This window comes from Gouania willdenowi, chromosome 14, assembly GCF_900634775.1.
Source record: "Gouania willdenowi chromosome 14, fGouWil2.1, whole genome shotgun sequence".
In the NCBI taxonomy this organism is placed as follows: domain Eukaryota; kingdom Metazoa; phylum Chordata; class Actinopteri; order Blenniiformes; family Gobiesocidae; genus Gouania; species Gouania willdenowi.
In genome coordinates this window covers 9,777,753-9,798,870 of record NC_041057.1, presented here as the reverse complement: position 1 = coordinate 9,798,870, position 21,118 = coordinate 9,777,753, and the positions used below count along the sequence as shown (strand labels likewise).

At 37.5% G+C, this 21,118-nt stretch overlaps 1 protein-coding gene across 4 annotated transcripts in view; it reads right to left on the bottom strand.

Annotated features, from left to right (window-relative positions):
- gabrg2 (gamma-aminobutyric acid type A receptor subunit gamma2) overlaps window positions 1-21,118 on the bottom strand; it is a 45,046-nt gene that overhangs the window by 9,574 nt on the left and 14,354 nt on the right. For all 4 annotated transcript variants that reach the window (XM_028466264.1, XM_028466265.1, XM_028466266.1 and 1 more), the window contains exons 3-6: window positions 19,354-19,421; window positions 14,769-14,989; window positions 14,461-14,543; window positions 11,726-11,863 (exon numbers count right to left, since the gene is read on the bottom strand). In XM_028466264.1, coding sequence (XP_028322065.1) covers window positions 11,726-11,863; window positions 14,461-14,543; window positions 14,769-14,989; window positions 19,354-19,421 — 510 coding nt within the window. The remainder of the gene's footprint in view (window positions 1-11,725; window positions 11,864-14,460; window positions 14,544-14,768; window positions 14,990-19,353; window positions 19,422-21,118) is intronic.

Below are 21,118 nucleotides of genomic sequence, written 5' to 3'. Positions count from 1 at the left end.
TCAATGTTGTATATAACCCTACGTAATGATGCACAATATCGGTATTGGCTTTGGAATTGGTCGACATCTAACAGTAGCTATTACATCAAATGCTTGGATCTTGTAAAAATGTCATTTTTTCTACCACATAAATACAAAATTTAAGTAGATAAGTAGGTAGTAACCCTTTTGGGTAGGATAGGCTGCAATGAAACATGTTTTGCGAATCATAAGTTAAGGTATTTTTCTTATTTTGATGTGACGTAATTTTTTGCTTTGTCTTACATCTGCATTTTCCAGCGGACCAGCATGATAGAGAATATGCAGAATATTTGAATAATTCTGTTCAGTGATTCCACTGCGATCTCTGCAATATAATTTGGGGGTAAAAAATATTGGTAACTGTTATCGGCCAGAGGATGTAAAAAGCTACATATGAGATATTAACCAAAAATCCAATATTGTGTGTGCTGTGAATATTTTATAATGTACTTTTGTTGGGTATAGATTAAGCTTAGGCATTCTGTTTACTTGGCTAAGGTTAGGGTAATGGTTCTCAAACTGGGGGGTTGAGGGTAACTGAAACGTAACTAAAAAAGATAGTAAACCATTGCATGACTGGGTAACATAAGATGTCAGTGAATAGATGTGCATCCCGCTGTACAAATAAGTGTGTTTGTGCATATGTGTATCTAAGTACCCATGACACATTAAGCAGTCTACAGCTGGGGATTGAACAGCTGGCTAATTATTTCCCACACAAGACAAAGGCGCACGACTCAAAACAGTGCACATCTGTATGTTTGTCATGTAATGAGGGTCAGAGAGAGCGAGAGGAAACTCAGTGGTAAAAAAAAAGTCCCTGGATAGACATTCACAGCTTTCATTCATCATGCCATTGATAGCATCATTATAGAAACCAAGCGCAATAACCCTGGCAGCGCCGCCATTAGTGTTCATATCACCACGTGTTTTCTGCTGATGCAGGCGAAGGTATGGGATATTACAAACGCGGTGTCTGGGTTAGTAGGTGTATGAGAAACCCATGAAAGCTTCTCTCCTGGGTCCCACAGCCAACAATTTGGTTTTTATTAATGTTCCATTAGCAGGGGCCCAAAACCAAGACCCCTGACAGCAGGAAAAATGCCAGCTAATACACTTATTCCAGCTTGGTCAGCAGTACAAAGCTTCCTCCTTCACATTGCCTCAGCCTCTTAATGATAATGGACTTTCCACCACAGGAGTGAGGTCGGTTTGTATGAGACCCTGCTGCCATACGCCTCTTGCTCTTCATCTGTTTGCTAGTTTCATTATGGACCACAGCACTCGCCAAGAAGACACATTTAAAAGGTGTTATCGACTGATGCCCTCCATTCTGGCAGGATGATGTATCTGTATCAAATCCCTGCCATTACAGCCCCAAAGTAATGCATCAGTTTGTTAATGACTTCCTGATTCCACTTCGAACAAGATGGTTTCCAGTTCCCTCACTAGCTTAAGTGTTTGTCAAGGAGCATCGGATTAGCAATCCCAGTGTGAACCCTACTACTACTGATTTGTAGTTGTATGTATTACATAGATTACAATGCAAAAAGTATTTTGAAATTTAAAATAAACCGGGGTTGATTCTGTATCTGTAAACAAAAGCTGACCGTTAGCTTTAGAGTTGAGCATTGGCTTAAAACAGAAGTCGCTCTGCTTCATTTGCTTTAAGAAACTGACATTTTGTATTTAATTTTCTAGAACAAAACCAAAAATCCATGAAGCTAACGGCAAGGCATGTGTGTCAAACAGCAGTACTGGAACCAATGCTGTCCTGAGTTTAGATCCAGAGTTTGACACCCCTACTGAGACTTTAGACCACAATAGACAAGTGCTAAACCAGATTAATGCCTTGCTGTGTGTCCTCATTGTACATCTTGAACCCCCTCTTGACCCTGTAAAACAAAAACCATGCAAATAAAGTCCTTGTGATGGATCTTGTTTGAACATGTTTGCAATTTGTGTTGTAGACAATATATTTATATTGACAGTGCAAATGTGAGATTATTGATTAATTAAAAAATACATTTAAAATCAAACCTTTTAGCACATTTATGACTGTTCCTACTTTATGAACCATACCTTACTCTATTCACAATTTCACTCTTATAAAGTTCACAATAAACCAACATAATGTACAAAATCATTTCTTAGAAATACTGTGTCGGCTTAAATACATGCTGCTATTTTTAAAGCTGAAGAGACCATAATCAACCAAAAGAGATGCATACGTTGGGGAAAATACTCTTAATAATAAAGAAGGTAAAACCTCAATGAGGTGAAGACCTAATGATTGATGGTTTACTTAGAAGAGAGACATCTAATACTCCGGTTTATTTCGGACCTCCGGTTTTCCATGATTGTAGAAAACGGGTGAAAATTACAGAATTCACTTCTTGAAATGGGAATATCATTATCAAATTCAAGCAGAAATGGCTAAATATACCCTCACACAGTTTTCCAAGTGAATGGGTGGGCAAAGAGACAGAAATCAAATCACCTCCTGAAATGAAAATGACTATCTGACATAAACTAAACTCTCATCAACCTGTTTTGGAACAATATTGCACTATTTCACTCATTTTTCACCTTATAAATGGCAACAAATATCTAGCAAGTTTAGCAAATGAGTAGACGTTAAATCATGCGTGATTTCGGCCGATTGCTGCAGCACAGAAATATTAATCACAATGGTTAACTCAAATAACCATTTAGGCATGTTTGGCACGATTTCGGGAAGTTTAATAGCCAGCAATGATATCTTATTTAGGGACAGCTGATAAAACAAAAACGAAACGATAAACGGGTAAAACGATGCAAAAATTACGCTAAAATGAGTACATTCAGAAACTCGGAAGAAAATTGGAACTCTATTTATTTTTATGTAAGTGTTGGACTTGCATTTCCCATGTGGCGGCACACAATGGCAGGATAGCCACATGAGAGTTCATAAAAATGGAACATGGTAATTCACGATTGTTGACCTGAGGAGAAAAAAAGTCATATTAAAGTACTATTCAGCTGGCAGCAAAGCAGTAAATTAGTGTGGAAATAAATGGGCGGGGGAATCCTGAGGCACATGCTGGCCAACAATAAAAGACAACAATCCAGACACATGGAGGAGCTGCTGACAAGCTGTCTCACTGAGCTCCTTTCTTGTCAAGGGCCAAGTATATAAGAGATGACAGAAGATGCTGTTGTGCTTGCCCGTGACCAATGACTGTGGATGTTGTTGTTGTTGTTGTTGTTGTTGTTGATCGACAGGGTCACTAATACTAGCAGAAAATGGTCACGTACCCCTTTCTATGGTAAGACTAGTAGGGGTGAGTGATTAAATAGTTACCATGGTTTTGCCTTTACTCCCACAAGACATTACAGCGTATCCTACCCCAGTGCGGGAGGCTGGATGATATTACAGAATAAAAGAAAGAAAAAAGAAAAGAACAGACACAGCATTGTCATGATGAGTAATCGTGACTACACAGCAGCATGATTCAACACCAGACATGAACCATCAGTGTTTGATAACCTCATGATTAACATGGTGCTTACTGGGATGGCGTGAGATCATAATTTATCCCTCATTCACAATAATGCATCTTGATATATTAGTAATAAAGTTGGCTAATGAATCGTAGCTAATGGGAAAGATCTGCATCAGTGATTATTTTAACCTTATGAGACACATCGGAAGTTTTGGAAGAGACTTTGAAAACTTGAATTAAAATTTTGGCAGCTTGATTAACGGGGAATTTGCAATGATGTTTTAAATGCTCTTTGTTGAACACTTACAGTATGTGAGCTACAAAGTGCTACATTTAGAAACACACAAATTCCTGATCTTTCCAAAGTGAATGGCCAAGTGTAAAAAAGAAAGTTTAAAATATTACGAGCTTTTCACATTTATGTTGAGATATATTTATTTTTAATCCATTCTGGGGTGAATTAGAACAAATTTAATACAAAAAATGAAAAATATTAGGAGTTTATTATGTTGACCGTTCCCACCTGAACAAAGATTTGAAGCAATTTATTTTCTCTAAAGGATTTTTTTGATCAAACACGATTGGAAAAATAAAGCCTAGACATCTCTTGCTTTGTGTTCACTCTGTGTGCCAGTTTAGCTGATCTAAAAATGGCTTCATTCATTCTCATTCCCACACTGAACAGTGACGCGATTCACACCCATTACATAAGCTTCAAACGCAAAAATTTCAATTCTCACGCTTCATTCTTTTCATGTTTAATACATCGCCCCTTTTCCTTTTGCTCCTGTTATCTGTTGGATTCACTTTGGCCAACGGACAGAACTTATCATGATTGAGCAGTCGTGACACTGATGGAAGAAATGCTTTTTTAATTTTTTTATTTGAACTTTTTTAGTGAGGACAGAAATTGCAGTGTGGAAGTGCTTTGGTAAGCATCTGCAAAAAGACAGAGAAAAGGTATCAGGCATTGCTGAAGGTAAAACAGGACCAATAGAATGGTAATCCTCTCTAATAGAGTTTGGGTTTGGAGGGCTTTAATTGAACATTTATTATAGCCTGTTTTGAACATTTCCATATTCACACTGATACATTACAGTATCTGTGACATGAGGTTCTTTTAACATATCTTATACGAGCCACGAGAACAGATTAAAGGAATCCTATCTCAATTGGAATGCGAGTATTGGTGTCTATCATCAGTTCTGACAGCAGAATACAAATATAAATCATATTGTAGTTATGTTGATCTGTTTCTAGGATTTTGGGATATGTTTGGTAGAATGTCATAATTATGATTCATGTGAGACTACTCTGTTTTTAATAGCTGTTTGAGGTCTGTCCTCTTGAGCCATGAGTTAGCCAACCAGACACAGAACACTCCTACATCCGTATTGCTAATTACTTTAAAATCTGGGGTTGCACATTATTACGCAAAGGCTAATAAGCTGACAGGGAGGAATAAGTGGAAACGTGGCATGAAACTTTACAGCACTTTAAGCAATGAGGGTTGGCCCTTAGGGCAGCTGCTCCACAGAGGGACATCAAGGCTGAATTTCTTTTAGCTTATGGACAGGCTTAGTTCATTCAAAGTTTATTTAGCGCGGCCCCCTTCTAGAAGAAAAATGCATATTAAATAGCAATTTAGATTATTGCAGCAATGCCTGATTAATAAGATTCCATAAGCAGCCCTTTCACTAATGAATAGTGGTGTCTTGAATGCTTAGGAAGCTATATCTTGTGCTTTAGCTTTGAACCTCTGCAGTTTCCTGCTGCTGCTGCTGCACTACCACTGTACAATATTGTCACACACTATTTGAACACTTTTTAATTTTACCAGCATTATCATTTTTCATCTTTATTTCTTTATAGTGAAAGCTTTGATAAAAAATGTGTTACTCATGAAAACAATTCATGTCTTGGAATCTTTCCGACAGTATGCAGGGGCTTTGATGGGTGTTTGATTTGATAAAGGGATTAAATGTCTCCGTAACAATCAAACACACTGGCATTTTGTTTTATTGCTTTTGTTTTTCTCCATCCTATTTATTTTTTTTATCAAACCAAGTAGTCGGTGAAAAGAAATATTGTCCCGATTGTATAAATATCCTGAGCAATTTTCTTTAAATCGTCCCTTCAGTTTTGTGGTAGAATATTTATCATCTCATAACTGTGAATCTTTGAAAGCCTATATGCTGTCATTTATTTCATCACATCCAGTTTAAAGGGGAATAAACAAGCTATGACTTTTATGGTTAAATATCATTCACCTGCAAATGTTGGATGAATTGACATGACTTGTGATCTTTGTTCTTGTTAAACATACAATAGATATAATTCCACCAAGGTAATTTTATCTTCTTTTTTGAAACAATATGTTAAGGTTTCGTTTATTCAGACTACTTTTTTTATTTGAAATTAACTTTGATATCCTGACATGTTTTAACTGCCAACAGTCAGTCTTCCTCGGAGGCATCTACTGATTGCTTTGAAAAGAGTTATTTTTGGGCGCGGCCAACTTGACAGTTCTCTCAGGCTGGCCACATCCCCTGGAGAAGAGAGTCCCAGGTGTGGGAGAGAAAGAATGTTTCCTCATCCCTGTTGATGTTAAAGCTCCGCTTTCCGGTCTCGATGACATCTTTGATCCAGCGTTTGTGTTTGTTTCCTTCAGTCCCAATTATTTTTGTGTTGTCGCAATCCATGACGTAATTTTGTGTTCTGCAGTGGTCTGATATTGCAGATCTGAGATGATCCAGTTGTGCCTTTTCTTTCCCCATCCTTGTGAGTCATCCTGCTGTCTCCTTTTCACACTCCCTCCGCTGTTCATTTTTCCTCATCTTAAACATTCTTCCTGTTTCTCCTATATATGTGTATTGGTATGACATGCATGGAATTTCATATGATGTTGCATTTTTTTTGTCTTGTTATATTTTATCTTTGGGTTGAACTAGCAGCTGTCTGAGTTTGGTGTGTGGTTTTATGGCCATGTTCCTTGCATGTTTTTTCATTGCTGCTGTTATGCCGCCGATATTATTGTTATCACGTCTTTGTAGGTGTTTTCTGATTTTTGTGTGTGTGTTGCTTTTTTTTTTTCTTTTGGTTTGTTGTCCTTGTTTTTGACCTGTTGTTTTCCCTTATTGATAGCCCAAGTCGGGCACTAGCAAGGTTGTAGTGCTTGTTTGAAGTTGGCCACACTTAGAAAGAACTCGTAAAGACACATCAAACTGATCACTTGATGCTTTTGAGGAAGAATGACAGTTGGCAGTCGAAAAATGGAAAAGTATATTTCAATGTAAATTTCCTGAAATAAAAGTCTGAATAAATGAAGTTTGAACATATTATACAGTAGATAACAGTGAAGTATACAGTGATATTGTTTTTTTTTTCTTCTTTGAAACCCAAACAGAGTACAAATACACTAGTCCAAAAAATGTAGCTTAGTTGAGGCACGGGGACTAGAGGATGTTTCACCTGTTGTCCAAGAGGTTTAGAACTAAAGATGCCTGAACTAAGCTACTAGAATGACTTGGATGACTAAAAACCATCAGACTATGGACTATATTTTGTTAAAGCACACTGAGATGACTTAGTTGAGTTGAGTATAAATATTCAGGGTATTAACTTACGTGGTATAGGAACCCCTTTGGCCACTCAGAGGCATTAAACTGACCTAATTGTGTTTATATAGTGTATATCATGGCACATTTAGATGTATATTATCCGTGTCTTGGTGGTGTTGTTTCCTTTGCTTATTCTTTCCTCTGGCCAAGTCACTTCTATTCCAACACGGCGCCTCCAGATTTGCCCCGTCAAATAATCGTCTGCACACTGTGGCGCTCCATAATCGGGGGATGGCTACTGATGTGTCCCTGGGCTTTCTCCACTCCAACTAAATCACACAGGCGGTCGCACACAGACAACTGGGCTGCACGAGATGGCTTTTGGAAGGTCACTCTAAGAATAGCTTCCAATACATAAAAAAGGGCTTCAGTGGAGACCACATACAGAAACATGCACGCAAGCAAATGGACATAAAAACATTCAATAATTAATGGACAAAGTCAAGGGCCACAGCACTCCCTCTGTCAACCACACACACTAATGTGCACCAATGCTTGATGCACATGGGGGATCTTTGCACTCAGCTAAGAAGGCAGAGAATCAACATGTGTCCTGTTCACAAAATCCCATTATTTACTGCTAAGGAAAATGGGACGAGATGCAAAAATTGAAAAAACTACAGTGAATAGGATCAATTCATTTTTTTGCTTGGAACAAAGATGTCTGCCAACCCAAGTTAAACGTACTTAGTTGAGCTGATTTATTTGACTTAATGCTTATGGTGGTTAATGGCTGCAGCAAGAGCTTTCAACGGTATCGGTCTAGCCAACCTGACTGTTCCGCACAAGCTGCACACAAATCTCTAATTTGTCTGAAAAAAGCACTCATTGTAAAATGTTTCCAGCTTCTATTCGGTCAAAAACAAATTTGCATCCTAAATCATTTAAAACAACTGCACTGCTTTTGTTAGATGCAAAATAGTTGCCCTGTAATGGTCATGTAGTTTGAATAACAGTTTATTTTTTTGTGTAAAGAGCAACTGCACATAAGGCAACTGAATTATTTTCTTTAACTTTAGAAACTGGCCAATCCAACCTTCATATTCTCAGTATAGTACGAACTAGTAGCATTCAAAGTTTTTTTCAAGACCAGAACCGGCAAAATTTTTAATTCTACCCTTTAGAAGCTGTAGGGTGAGTAGTACATTTTTCGATTTTTTTTAGAAGGATCTCAGGGACAAAAGTAAATTACTCTTAATCATCACTTTTTATTGAGAAAAATGTGGATACATTTGCTTAATTGTGTTTCCTGCTCTATGTGTTTGAATAAGTCTCCAAGCAGCTGAGATAACTTACTCCCCAGTTGGTTAAATGCAAAGTTGATCATTTTAACAGTGCTGTTATCTAAAGCTGTCTAAAAACTGTTTTTCTTTATCTACCATAGCATTTCAAAAGTACTCTTCAGGGGTATTCTTTCAAGGGGTCCCTTTCTTGTGTTAAGAAACATTGCTATTTCATTTATTTATCCATTTTAGTGTAAGTATACAAATGTTTGTTTTCCCACTGCAGGTAGAGGCTTTAGGGCAGTACAGGCAACTCTAATGTGAAATGACAGGCTGAGGAACCACGCCTTTGGACAATGACTGAGTAAAAGAAGAGGGGAAAAAAATGAAACAAAAAGAAAGCCCAAATATTCCTATATCAAAGCATTCGGTAGCCCATTAAAGTGCCCTCTTAATACGAACAACGATGGTGGGAGATAGAGTTTTAGTTTAGAGTGTCACAGGAAGTAGAGATTTGCTTTACCCATAAAACGAGAGCCACTCTATTCTTCCAACAGTCATTGTCTGAATCAGGCTCTTTCACCTGCCTGCCTGTCAGCTCGGCTTACCACTACGAGTCCCTCTGTCGCCTCATTTGGCCTTTTTCAGCTCAATCCAAGCATTGTGCTTCAGGTAGAATACAATGGATGTTTCTCTGCAAAATAAACTACATCATCATAAGGGCATTCAAGATCTTTGAAAAGAGACTAGAATATTAAAGCAAGAGCAAAGCACAAACAGCAGATAGGGTGACTCATACTATGAAAACTGGTAAAACTTGCAAGGATTCATCTGATTATTAAACTTTTTACTGCTACATTGTATAAAGTTCGGCTTTATACTGATCTGATCGGCTATATCGGATTGGCCGATATTTTGCATTTTTTGCAATTAATGTAATCGGCTATAATGTCTTAATTTGCCGATCCGATCAATGACATCATTGTCGTGATGAAACTTTCTGTAGATGCACCCATTGCATTGTTTGATCCGTCTCATTTATACCGAAGAGTTGTTTGCTTTCTGTGACACGACTTTATTTCAATCACATTTGTACACAAAGATGAAAACCTATGTTTATTCAGTCCGAGCATGTTAAAATGGAGTGTCCTACAGCGGAGCGATTGTACTCTGGTTTACTTACGCTTTCATAGCGGAGACTTCTGTCTGTTTCAGGGCGGTGATGGACACCTGTGAATACCGAATATAAGCAACAGCAGGTTTTGCGATGCCACAGTCAGGAAATATGTGTTTTCTCCTAATGCTAATGCTAATGCTGATGGAGGCTTCATGTAGTTCCAGTGTGGTCTGTCTCCACAGCTTCATCTCTAACTCTCTTGTTGTTGCTTCACAGCAGTCATTGAATCTGACATGGGACTCCGGTTTAATTCAACAGCTGCAACATTTATTTTTCCAATCACTCAAAAACAGCATACAGCTTATGATCGATCTGCCCCAGTCATACACGATCCCTCACTTCGCACATGGTTGAGCGACCAGCACATTCATTTGCAGTGAAAGGGCCACGTACCCACACACACACACTGACAACAAATGTTATGTTCAGGTCCTGTATGGAAATTCTTCAACTCTTCCACTCCCTCACAGTCACAAGGCTGCGTAACATGGTATTGTTTCATTTTCCAAGAATCTGTATCAGGTCGGTGCCTAAAAAAACAACCTGAATTCATATGATGTGATCTGTGATCATTTTTTTTTTAAACTCACTGATTGGTGATCGTGATTGGCCCAAAAATCCTGATCGTGTAAAGCATACATATGGTACATATTTATATGGAATTTAACAGATAAAATCCGGATTGAGCTTGACATTAAATGCACAACTAAGCCCATGATAATTACGTCAGATAACTGTGTAATTACATGCCCTAACTGGTTTGTCGGATGTTGTGCTCATCATTCTTTAAGCGGGTCAGATACCGAAACTGACTGGAACATGAAACACGAGGTCTCTCAACCACAGTCGAGGTTCTCCGCTCTGACAAGAGAGCAGATGGTTGTTTGTGAAAATAACAAACCAGATCAAAGAAAAAAAAGGACTCATGCTGATTGCACATAGAGGCTTTTCATGTTGCTCAAACTTATTCTGAAAAAACCCCACTTTTATCTTGTTTCACATCTGTGACTCTGCATATGTTTAATGCACATCACAACACTCCATTGCTTTTGTGTGTATTCTCAAATGTGCATTGCGTTACTGTGGCTCTCTGTTGAACTGTGACAAATGCTCAGTGTATTCAGTGATTCATGTGGTTGCACTAAGAACTAATACTACAAATGCATACACATTTTTGTGAACTTGGACTAATCACCCTGACTTTGCAAATAAGACAGTGTGATTGATTGTTAAGAATAAAATCCATGAGTAAACAGCATTGAACAGGCCACTGATTGTGTTGCTGTCACTACACAAAACTTATGCAGTAATTTGATCACATTTCTTTCCCAGGAAATTGTTTTTAGTGCTTAAAGGGATATTATACTTGAATACACATTAGAGTGACTCACTTTAATTGTTAGTCTTTCTAGATGATTCATCTTATTTAATGGGAATGAACTTGCCCCCAGCTAAAGCTAATCTTTGTGGCCACTTTTCCCTCATTTTCACTGCACCAAAGCACCAAGACTGCAGAAAATGAGACACCTTTATAACAGACACAGATATAAGCAAAAATACATTTACTCCATTAAAACCGGCCATTTGGACTCTGCGTCATTGGGTATTGATTAGAGCAACTACCCACATTAATTTTTGATTCCATAAAATCTTAGTGTGTGTTTCAGAGATCAATGAATTAAACTTAATTTACTTCAAAAAGAAAGGAAAAAGGTGGAAATTGTTGCTCGAACGTTTTTCATCTCCACCCCTAAACACATTTTTGTGCATTGCATTGTGGGATGTGTAGTCATAGAAGTGTTTTTGCTTGATTCCAATATCACAGGGAACAAACTAAAACCAAAGTTATGTCGATCAAATCATTGTACTCCTTGTCTGGTGAAGAAACACAGGAAATCACTTTATGATTGAAGTAATGTTTATGGTGGAAATAAAAAACTTTCTAGCAGCAATTTCAACTTTTTTCCTTTGTTTTTGGAAGATATTATGTATAATGAATTGATCTATGATGCATGCACTATTTTACCTAATAAAATGGTTATCAGGGGTAGCAGCTTTAAGGGTGAAGCATGTGTTTTACAATTACTGTTGCATTAAAGAGACCTCATGACTGGTCTCGTGGCCCGAGTTTCTGTGTAACACCATTAAAAGTGGAATGCATTAAAATTCAAACCAAATCTTTTAAAACAATTATCTTACCTGAAACAGTCCTGACAACCTCTGAGGTATTCCTCAGGCCCACAAAGGAGAACTGGTACAACCTCCAAGAACGAATGTCTCCAACCTCCACTGAGCTCCTCTTCCATTTGTACACAATCTCCTCCCTGGGGTAACCATCTGAAGGGGAAGGTGCAGAGGGAATGTTTCAGAGCTATGTCTGCTACAGGATGGCATGATATTTTTGAGCCCCAGACACATATTCCTTTTAGAATCATATTTTTAAGACATTGACTGATTACATACTTTGTTATAAACAATAGCACAGTTTTAAAGGGTACATTGGCTGTGAGGATAAAAATGCACAAATATGCTTTGATGTTTTTATTATATTATTATAGAGAAATCCATAAAAATGGGGTATTGTGCTGCTTTTGGGTGTCATTTTCAGTCAAAGGGAAACAAAGTCCTCACAGCTCTATGTGAAAAGAAGATACGTAAGGAGTGGGAAATAACTGTCCCATAGCATTGAGCCAACTAGCCAACCGATGCTCTCAGGTGGTGCTGGAAACAGAGACTGAAGCCTGATGCCTACAGTTTTATTACACAAATGGACAACACATCCTCGGGAAACGAGTCTCCGCTCAAGGGCAACAACCTGCTCCAACGGATGTCGGCTGTGATGGTGAACCATCGTGATCGACCGCGATCATGGATCAGAAAAAAAATTTGTGATGGAATTAATTTAAATCTGGTGGCAGAAAGTGAAGTTCCTTACACAAAAGCTCTCCCTATCGTTTGCCATAGTGCGGCAGTTGCCACACAAACGACTTTAGCCGACTCTTGTCCTCTTTACGCCAATGTTTCTCTTTAATTTGAAGCTAATGTTGTCTTGTATCGTGTTTGCTTACACCTCTGGCGGTGGCAAAGCTGACAGGATTCTGCACCGTAGGGTTAAATGAGTGGGGGCTGAGGGCGGGAAAAGCACTTGACATCACTTCCCAGGTAGCTTTGCAACACAACCAACAATGGCAGCCTACAATTGAAAATAGTTTGTCATTGTTTAACAAACCTCGATATGTTGAGTGATTTTGATCCATTTTTGATATAGTGTAGCTGGTACAAACATTAACCAGACTGGACAAAAAACATCCTGGTGGCCCAGTTTCCCTTTAAGTAATCTTTATCCTCAGAGTTAGCTATAGCATTCCAAAAAGAGCCGTTATGTAACCAACTCCTGCACAACATGTTGACACAATATTGGGTCCATCTGTGAGGAAAAACTTCTTTTCACTAAAACTCTGAGCTGATGAGGGGGGAAAAAGACATGTTTAAGAGCCAATAACAAGATCAATTCTAGCACACCCAGTGCATGAGCTGTTTGTGAAAATCTGATCAGTTACCTTACATGTCTCTTGCTGATTCACTCTGATAGAACGATCCATTATGAGTAATGCCTATGAGTATTGAATTTCTGTCCCAGTTAAGCAAAAAGGGAATTGTTAATCTTCTTTGAAGCTAATAGAAGTCTGAATAAATGCTCCCCTGTACGGGTGTTAAAGTCTGACTGTAATGATTTTCAAGTCGGCCTCTTTAGGTTTCAGTCTAGTGCGATCTTCAGTCTGCCGATGAGCTGTGTGAGGAGGGAGTGGCCTGAATAATGCACAGGAACTTTCCTCAGAGCAACTTTAAATGATTTTATGAGTAAAGTGCATTTGGACGTCCAGTAAGCGAGGACCTCGGAGGAGCAAGGCATGAAAGGTGCTGCCCATTTGCCATATTATGGTCAGCCATGCAGCCAGTTGGCCTCCACACTGGTAATGCATCCAGGAAAGCTTATTGATTCATTGTCCTTTTGGGAAGCAAGAACTACAGTGTTCCAAGACTTTAGTATTATAAAATCACTTTGAACCTTGTTCTTAAGAGAAATTGAAGAAAATGAAACACTTAAAATATAGTATGAGCAAAATTATATTTTACACTTTATTATGAAAATGTATAACAGTGAATAGTCTTCAGTGTTTATCAGTTATTGCTCCCTAAAGAAGATCCAGCCTGAGATTCCACAGTCTTACCACCACAAATAAGTATGTTCTTAAGAGTGGAGTGGTGTAGTAATCTACTTTAATTGTATGTTGTGTTGACTGATTTTTCACCATAAACTGGTGGACACAGAGAAGGAAATGTCAATTATTGTGCAAAACATGAGATATGTCAGCTATATGACATAGACCAAACCGATCATGCATTCATATAAAACTTTCCACCATAAAACGAGGGGCCTAATGTGAAGCAACTTTAGCAAACAGACGTAAAATCTTGTGATTTTTAGCGGGTGCATTTGATGCAAATACAGCGCAGAAATATAAAATTGATAAAAGTATACTTGATTAATCATAGTAAGCATGTTGGGCACAATTTCTGGAAGTTTCAAAGCCTGTAATGACATATAACAAGGGAATGGTGATGAAACGGGGACAAAATGGAAACTCTCACATGGAATTTGTGAAATTTTGAAACAGAAATTGGAGCCTCTTCATTTCAGTAAAATGTCATTAAATTCAATAAGCCATTAGTTGATTGATCATTTCAATGAATGGCAACTGTTTCAGAATGAACATGACTTTTATTTAAATGAGACTGTTAGGATGACTAAATGCCTAAAGTTCCTTAAGTGTATTTGTTAAATTTCATATTTTCCTCAAAAATGTATCCTGCCAATAGACTGTTGTGAAGCATAGAGGGGGAGGATGTGGTCAACACATGGTCAAACTTACAGCTTGAGAACTCCAGAGGACAGGAGTGCTCATCCATTGGAAAGTTGTTTAGTTTGAGCTGGCACTCAGCATCAATGGTCAACCTGCAGAGTGACACAATCTTATAAGATGTAATACTTAAATTAGTTTGAAAAATAAGTGAACTTCTTCTGACACATTGAAATTAAATAAAATATGTGGCTGGCTAATGTAAATCAAAATTCTCACATTACTAACATTTTATTTTTGAGAATTTGTTGGCTAACTATCTCTCATACTTTGTGTGTATATATATATATATATATATATATATGTCATGGCAAGTTTACCTGAGTGTGTAAAGTATTCGGCCATCATTCCAAATCCTGAGCATTCGATTGGGTGTGGTGATCCAGTGGGCGTCCGCCTTCTTTGAATTACGGAAAAAAGTGTCTGGGATCCAGATTTTCCCAACCATGTTGCTGTTCAGACGGAGAACCTTCATCGTACTGTTGAATTTTAATCTTCTGTCGTACCAAGTCTGAGCGAAAAAGATGTCAATGGTGTATTCCTGTAAAGATAACACACAAAAAAAGGAAGTGTTATTCGCGATGTCATATTTAGTATATTTCTAAAAACAATTAGGACTTCTTGTAAGTTTGTTCAGTACATAATTTGTTGAATTGAGTGCTTTAAAGTAAAGGCAGCTTCTGGAAAAGCAATGAGGCCATCCTAAATGTAGGACTCAATGTAATCTACATTTCAGCTTGAAGATACAGTATGTTCTTCATTCCAGAGGAAATATAATTCAGGGACCCTTTTTTGCCCGACAGACAAGACGGTGTCTATTCAGGCCAAGAACTTCTTTTGTAATCACTCACACAGTTGAAATAGACCATCTTGAAGCCTTCAACCTGAAAATGAAATGTTCAGCCAGGCAATTAATAATTCCTTTTGCTCGACTGAATCATTACCCAACCTCAATACGTGCCGCCTTGGCAGTGCTTTAACAAAAACGAAGTATGACCACACTTTCTACTTCCTATGGAGTTCTGTTGCAGCATTACAGCATATATATAGGCAACAGTCACTAACAGAATGTAAGATGCGATCAAAGGTGTAAGAATAATTAGTTATTGTTTGTTTTGTTACTCGGATTGAGATAAAGACATGATATATCTTAGAATTTGTGTACAAAGAGTGTAAAAACAGATCCTTCTGATAAAGCTAAAATAAGGTCTAAAACCACACAAAAGAGATCAAGAAGAATACATATAATTTAAACAAAAAAAGACATTTCCATTTGTTTGTTTTTTTTTCCCCCAAAGATCCAGACTTGGATATATATTGTATAATGATTTAATTATTGATTCATTATTACATCGTCTATACTTGCTTCTTGTCCTGATCAAAATGTAGTAAATGAGAATATGGAGCGGAAAAAAACTACAAAAACATAAAGAGTGAAATCAAAGTGAATAAGATTTGAGCCAACGTAAACACTGTACCGGAATCAATGGCTTGGCATCACATCCAGATGAAAATGACCCATGAATTGTATTTTAAAGTATAAAATAATTGAGAAAAAGTACCTTAAATAAATAGATGTGCATATTTTTTGTTTATTGGTAATATAATACTCATTTTATGCTGTATACATTTCATAATAGATACACAATAGGTATTTGTATAATAGGTACACTCGAAATCAGTGGTTCTTGAATGCACCGATGAAGCTTGCAGGTTAGGAACCACTGCTCCAAATGCTATGATGCATAGACTGGAAGCAGTTTTTCCACAGCTGATCTGCCTCTCTCTTCAACTTTTACACTCACTCAGTGTGTAACTCCACCTTACTTTTAATAAGTCTAATGCATAATTATGAAATCAAACTGGTGTTAATGCACCCACGCACCACCAGGCTATTCTTTTCTTTATAGGAAGAAAAAACTACTACATTCTGCCACATTTATCACTTCATGGTGTGAATGCATGCGGCCAATCCCACATTTTACACATGAATGTGAAGCAATCAGTCAACCTTTCATGTCAGTAGAGTGCCCTCTTCACACAAATGCAGTCATGCATGTGTGTAGACTCGCTAATGCAAGCACAAACACACATTTTCTAACAGATGCCATCAGTGATTCTCGTTGGGCACCACTGTGGCTGTGAATACTAAGAGTGGGAGTCTTAGCTAAGATCAAGTAAGAGAGAAGCATCATGGCCATGTAAATCAGAATGCTTGTAGAGGCACAATCCTGGTTTCCTCTCTGCAAAGACAGACAGCAACAGAAACTATAACGCTGATGTGACAATTGCTAGTGACAAGTGTCACATCTGGGCAAGTTGCCTGATTTATTTTTCATAATCATATTCATGGACTTTTGGTGTCTAAACAACAATATTTTTATTGCAACTATTGAACAAATGATCTGATGAATCTACCTGTAAGATTGTAAATTGACCCTCTCTATAGAATATAGACCCCTGCAATATTTGCATTAAAATGTTAATACTTTTAACAACATAACTAAATATGACCAATGAAAACAAAATGCAATAGGTAGTGAATAAAAATGTTATCATGGATAAAGTGAGAAAGTGCTTGCACATGTTCTTCATAAACATGGCTCTGCCTGATGGGGGACATAGTGATGGCTCATCTGGTGGCCAGCAGTAACATTTGCATGTACCATTTCATTTATTTCTTTTCCAATTTTTTGTACCATTTCAGACTTGGTTCATGGCTGTCATAGTGTTGAAATATCACTGAAAACTCCAGTCAAAGCTTTTGTCTCCACACTTGATTTTATATAATAAAAATATTTGGAATGATTCATTGCCTGCCAAAAAAAACATTAAATTTCATATGCACATTATAGAGAAACTGTCATAATAGTCATTCCTAGTCAAGAACATTTATTTTATGTTTGTCGGGGGTCCATATTCTATAGGGTGTAGGATCTGGACCACCTGAATAAATTGTGTATTATAATATTAATACAATGTCAATTTACTATGACATAGAAACTGTACCTTGTATTTATTGTGTATAATAGTGTTGGGGTCCAACACCTGGGTCCATATTCCGTAGCTGAATTTTGACCCCCGATCCATTTACAACATTACACCCCCAATGGACTGAAAATGGCCAGGGAAGGGTTTCATATTCTTCAGATGAGGTCCGAATTCCAAAAGTCTAAAAACACATTTTTAATCCAAAAATGATGAGATTAAATTAAGTTTTTAGAGCTGCTACCCAAAATGTTCATTAGATAAAATCATTCTAGTACTAGTTTGTTCTCGGTAAAACACTTCGATGCATTCATCACCGCGACTCCACAACCCAAACTACAATGATGCAATGAAATAAAAACCTTCGAGAGGCAACTTCAACCATTTTCCTTTCTTTTTGTAATAATGATGTTCTATTTATTGATCAATGAGGCATAAACTATGATTTTATTCAATAAAAAATAGTGTGGGTGGCTGCTTTAAGTGATGCAGAGCTGTAAAACAATCATATCAATCTTTGCATTTTGTGTTGTGCCAGTGCATGCTGTTCTCAAAGCTTAGCTAAAGTCTGAACTACCTTTAGGCACTAGGAAGAAAGACCCATGCTTAGAATAACTTGTATCTGATCATTAGGATGATGGTTGGACAGACAGGTAAAATGTTCTAATCAGTTTTGGGGCGAGCGTCAGGACATAGGCCAATGTGCCATTTGCAGTGGATATAAAGTTTATGAAGATGTGATTTAGAATGTGAAAGTTACAAGCCAAAATGCGTTTGCACCCATTATAGTGCCAACTAGTTGAACACTTTTTGGTATGGGTGGTCTGTATGCTGTTCTATATGTTCATACCCTCAGTCACATGCCAACCAAGGATCTCAGATTTGGTGTTGTTAGCATTTATTTTGACCGAAATTTGCAACAGTTTGCGTTTTTATAGCTAGCTAAAAACATTTATTCATTAATAATTTGCGCATATTTTGACCGAACAAAATTCTTTACTGAACTTTAGATCAGGTCCAACTGAGGACTCTACATGCCAAGTTTCACAATGTTTAGACAAAACCCCAAGGAGGAGTTCGAAAAAGTAGGTATTCTAGTTTTCACGATTTTGCTCTGACAAACTCTAGGCGGAAATGGGTGGAACCTAGCCCAGGTGATTCAGTGCTATTCAGGGAGTCTGTGGATATGAAGTTTTTGAACGTGCGACATACGGTGTGGAAGTTATAGGCCAAAACGTGTTGACCTTGGTTATAGCGCCACCTGTTGGTGGATATACTTTTTGCATCCAAGGTAAGCTGAGGGGTCTGGACCCACCTCTCCAAAGGAAAAATAATAATAAAAAAAATAAAAAATCCAAGCAATAACAATTGGGTTCCTAGCACCGCTGGTCTTGGAACCGCTTATGCTTACATACAGTATGCGGTCCCCAGGCCCCGCGGGCTTGGCCCCCTAAAAACGGCAACATCAGTGTCTTCAAGGAGCAAAATGAGTTTGTACATTTTTAAAACAAACAAGAAGAAGTGTGAACAGGTGACGCTTCAGATTGTCGCTGATGCAATTCTTGGCAAGTATAGTGTGAAAGCTTCTCAGTGTTGGCTATGAACGAACCCAACCAAGCCTTGTGCAAACACGCTGCAAAGAGATCAGCCTTGTTTGTGAGGTAACAAAACACAGCTACTTGTCAATCTTACAAGAAGCAACAAAATTCAGAAGCATCTGTTTGTTCAATAGCCAGAGCGGCTTAGAACGAGATCATATGCAGTGCTGTGAAATGAGGGAAAGCACCAAAATAAACTGGGTCAATAACCCCACTGTTTAAAAACTACATCCTGAGCCAAACAATTGTGGGAACCAAGAAGCAAATATTTTTACATTGAGGTTGTGCTGTATATAAAACCATTGCAAATCTGACTTACCATGTTGATGGCATTCACTGGGCCAATGCTGTTGACAAACATGTCTGTGTGGATCACCGTTGGTTTGACTGTAGAGATTAAAAAAAAAGAGGACATTATGTTAAATGTAGCTTTACAAAGAGAAATGATGAAAAGCAACATTGTTGAAATAATTTATTATTAAAAAAAAACACAATCTACCCCATTTTGATGCACATGTCAAATGTATTTTTGTATGTGTGTTGCAAATTCTGCATTCTTAGTGTAGTTTGGAGCAGAACGGTCTAATTTTGTTTTGAGTGCTCCTCAAAAAACGTCTAAGGCAATGCATGGACTTGTCTTTAAGGTTTTCCTGATCCGATGTTGATATCGTTCTGATATAAGCAAAAAATAAATAAATAAAATCAACAAAAACAATGGATATCAGATTGAAACGGCCTGCATCTAAAATCAGATATAATATATTGTTTGTTTTTTTTATTTGTTGAGGTTGTTTCTCAGGGTTTATGCAATTGTCGAATATTCTTATTTTTAAGGTTAAATTGTATGTAAACCATTGGTTAAATATAAGTGGGTCATTTTTTCTCATACTTACTTTTAGTGACAACTGTTCTGTTTAAGCTTTTTCCTACTTTCCACACTCCAAAATAAGTAATAAAAGTATGTGTGATTCATGCCGATAATGCTTCGGATCAATAACAGTATTGGCCAATAGAATAACCAAGGCTCTCATATCGGTATTTTATTGGAAGGAAAAGTTGCATCAGGACAGCCCTACTTTTCTATTTACCCAGGCTAAACTTTGCTATATAATGTTTGTGAAGGACTGTTTGTCTTTAAGTCATTTAGAAATGAAAGTGAATGCCTTTAAAATTGAAATTCTGTAAGCATGAACAAATACATACACCATTGCAAAGCTTAAATTAATGTACACTCATTTTTAAAAAGTTGTATATTTTAATGTAGGACGTGACTGCCTGGAGGAAACTGGCCAAAGGAAGAACATGCCAACTTCACACATTGGACTAAGATACACCACAGGAATTTATTATCTTATTTAGAAATGGTGGTTTTTATGGCAAGAAAACTTCAAAATTTGAATTACTCTTGAGTTTCGACACAAGTTAAAAGAAAATCATTGTTTTCGTAAACATTGAATAACAGAGGCAAGACCAAATTATAGTCTAAGACGCAAAAACCACCTCCATAATAAGAGGCTGATTAAGACGGGTCTTTGTTTTGTGGCTGTTTTGAAAGAAAAAGAAAATAATTTATTGCATGAATGTGAACACATCATATGCACATAATTTATTCTTTATCATTTCCTTCTAACTTCTTGTATGTACAGTAGATCCAGTCGTCGTTAAAAATAAATGAGTCACAATTAGTTTCATAGAGAAGATGCGGTACAATCAGCAGTCATTTCAGCACTTTGAGCAGTGGAGAGGAAACTTCACAATGCTCTGGAATTTTCACTTGACTGGCAGCCTAGATGACAGTTAAAGCTGCTAATTATTACTCCTACAGTGTCGATGTGTAGCTCACTAGCAGATGGAAAATATGCATAGCAAGAGCAAGATCACAGCACATTTGAAAATGAAGGCGATGACGCTAGCAGTTGCTGTATACTGTATATCAGCCACTATCTTGGTTTAAAAACTACACTTCAAGGAAGCTCTTTTATTCATGACCGAGGACCACTTTTTATGTCTCAAAAAGACTTCAACCATTCTCATGTGTTGTAGTACAAAGACCTCAAAGTGCCTAAAGTGTTTTTTTCATCGAT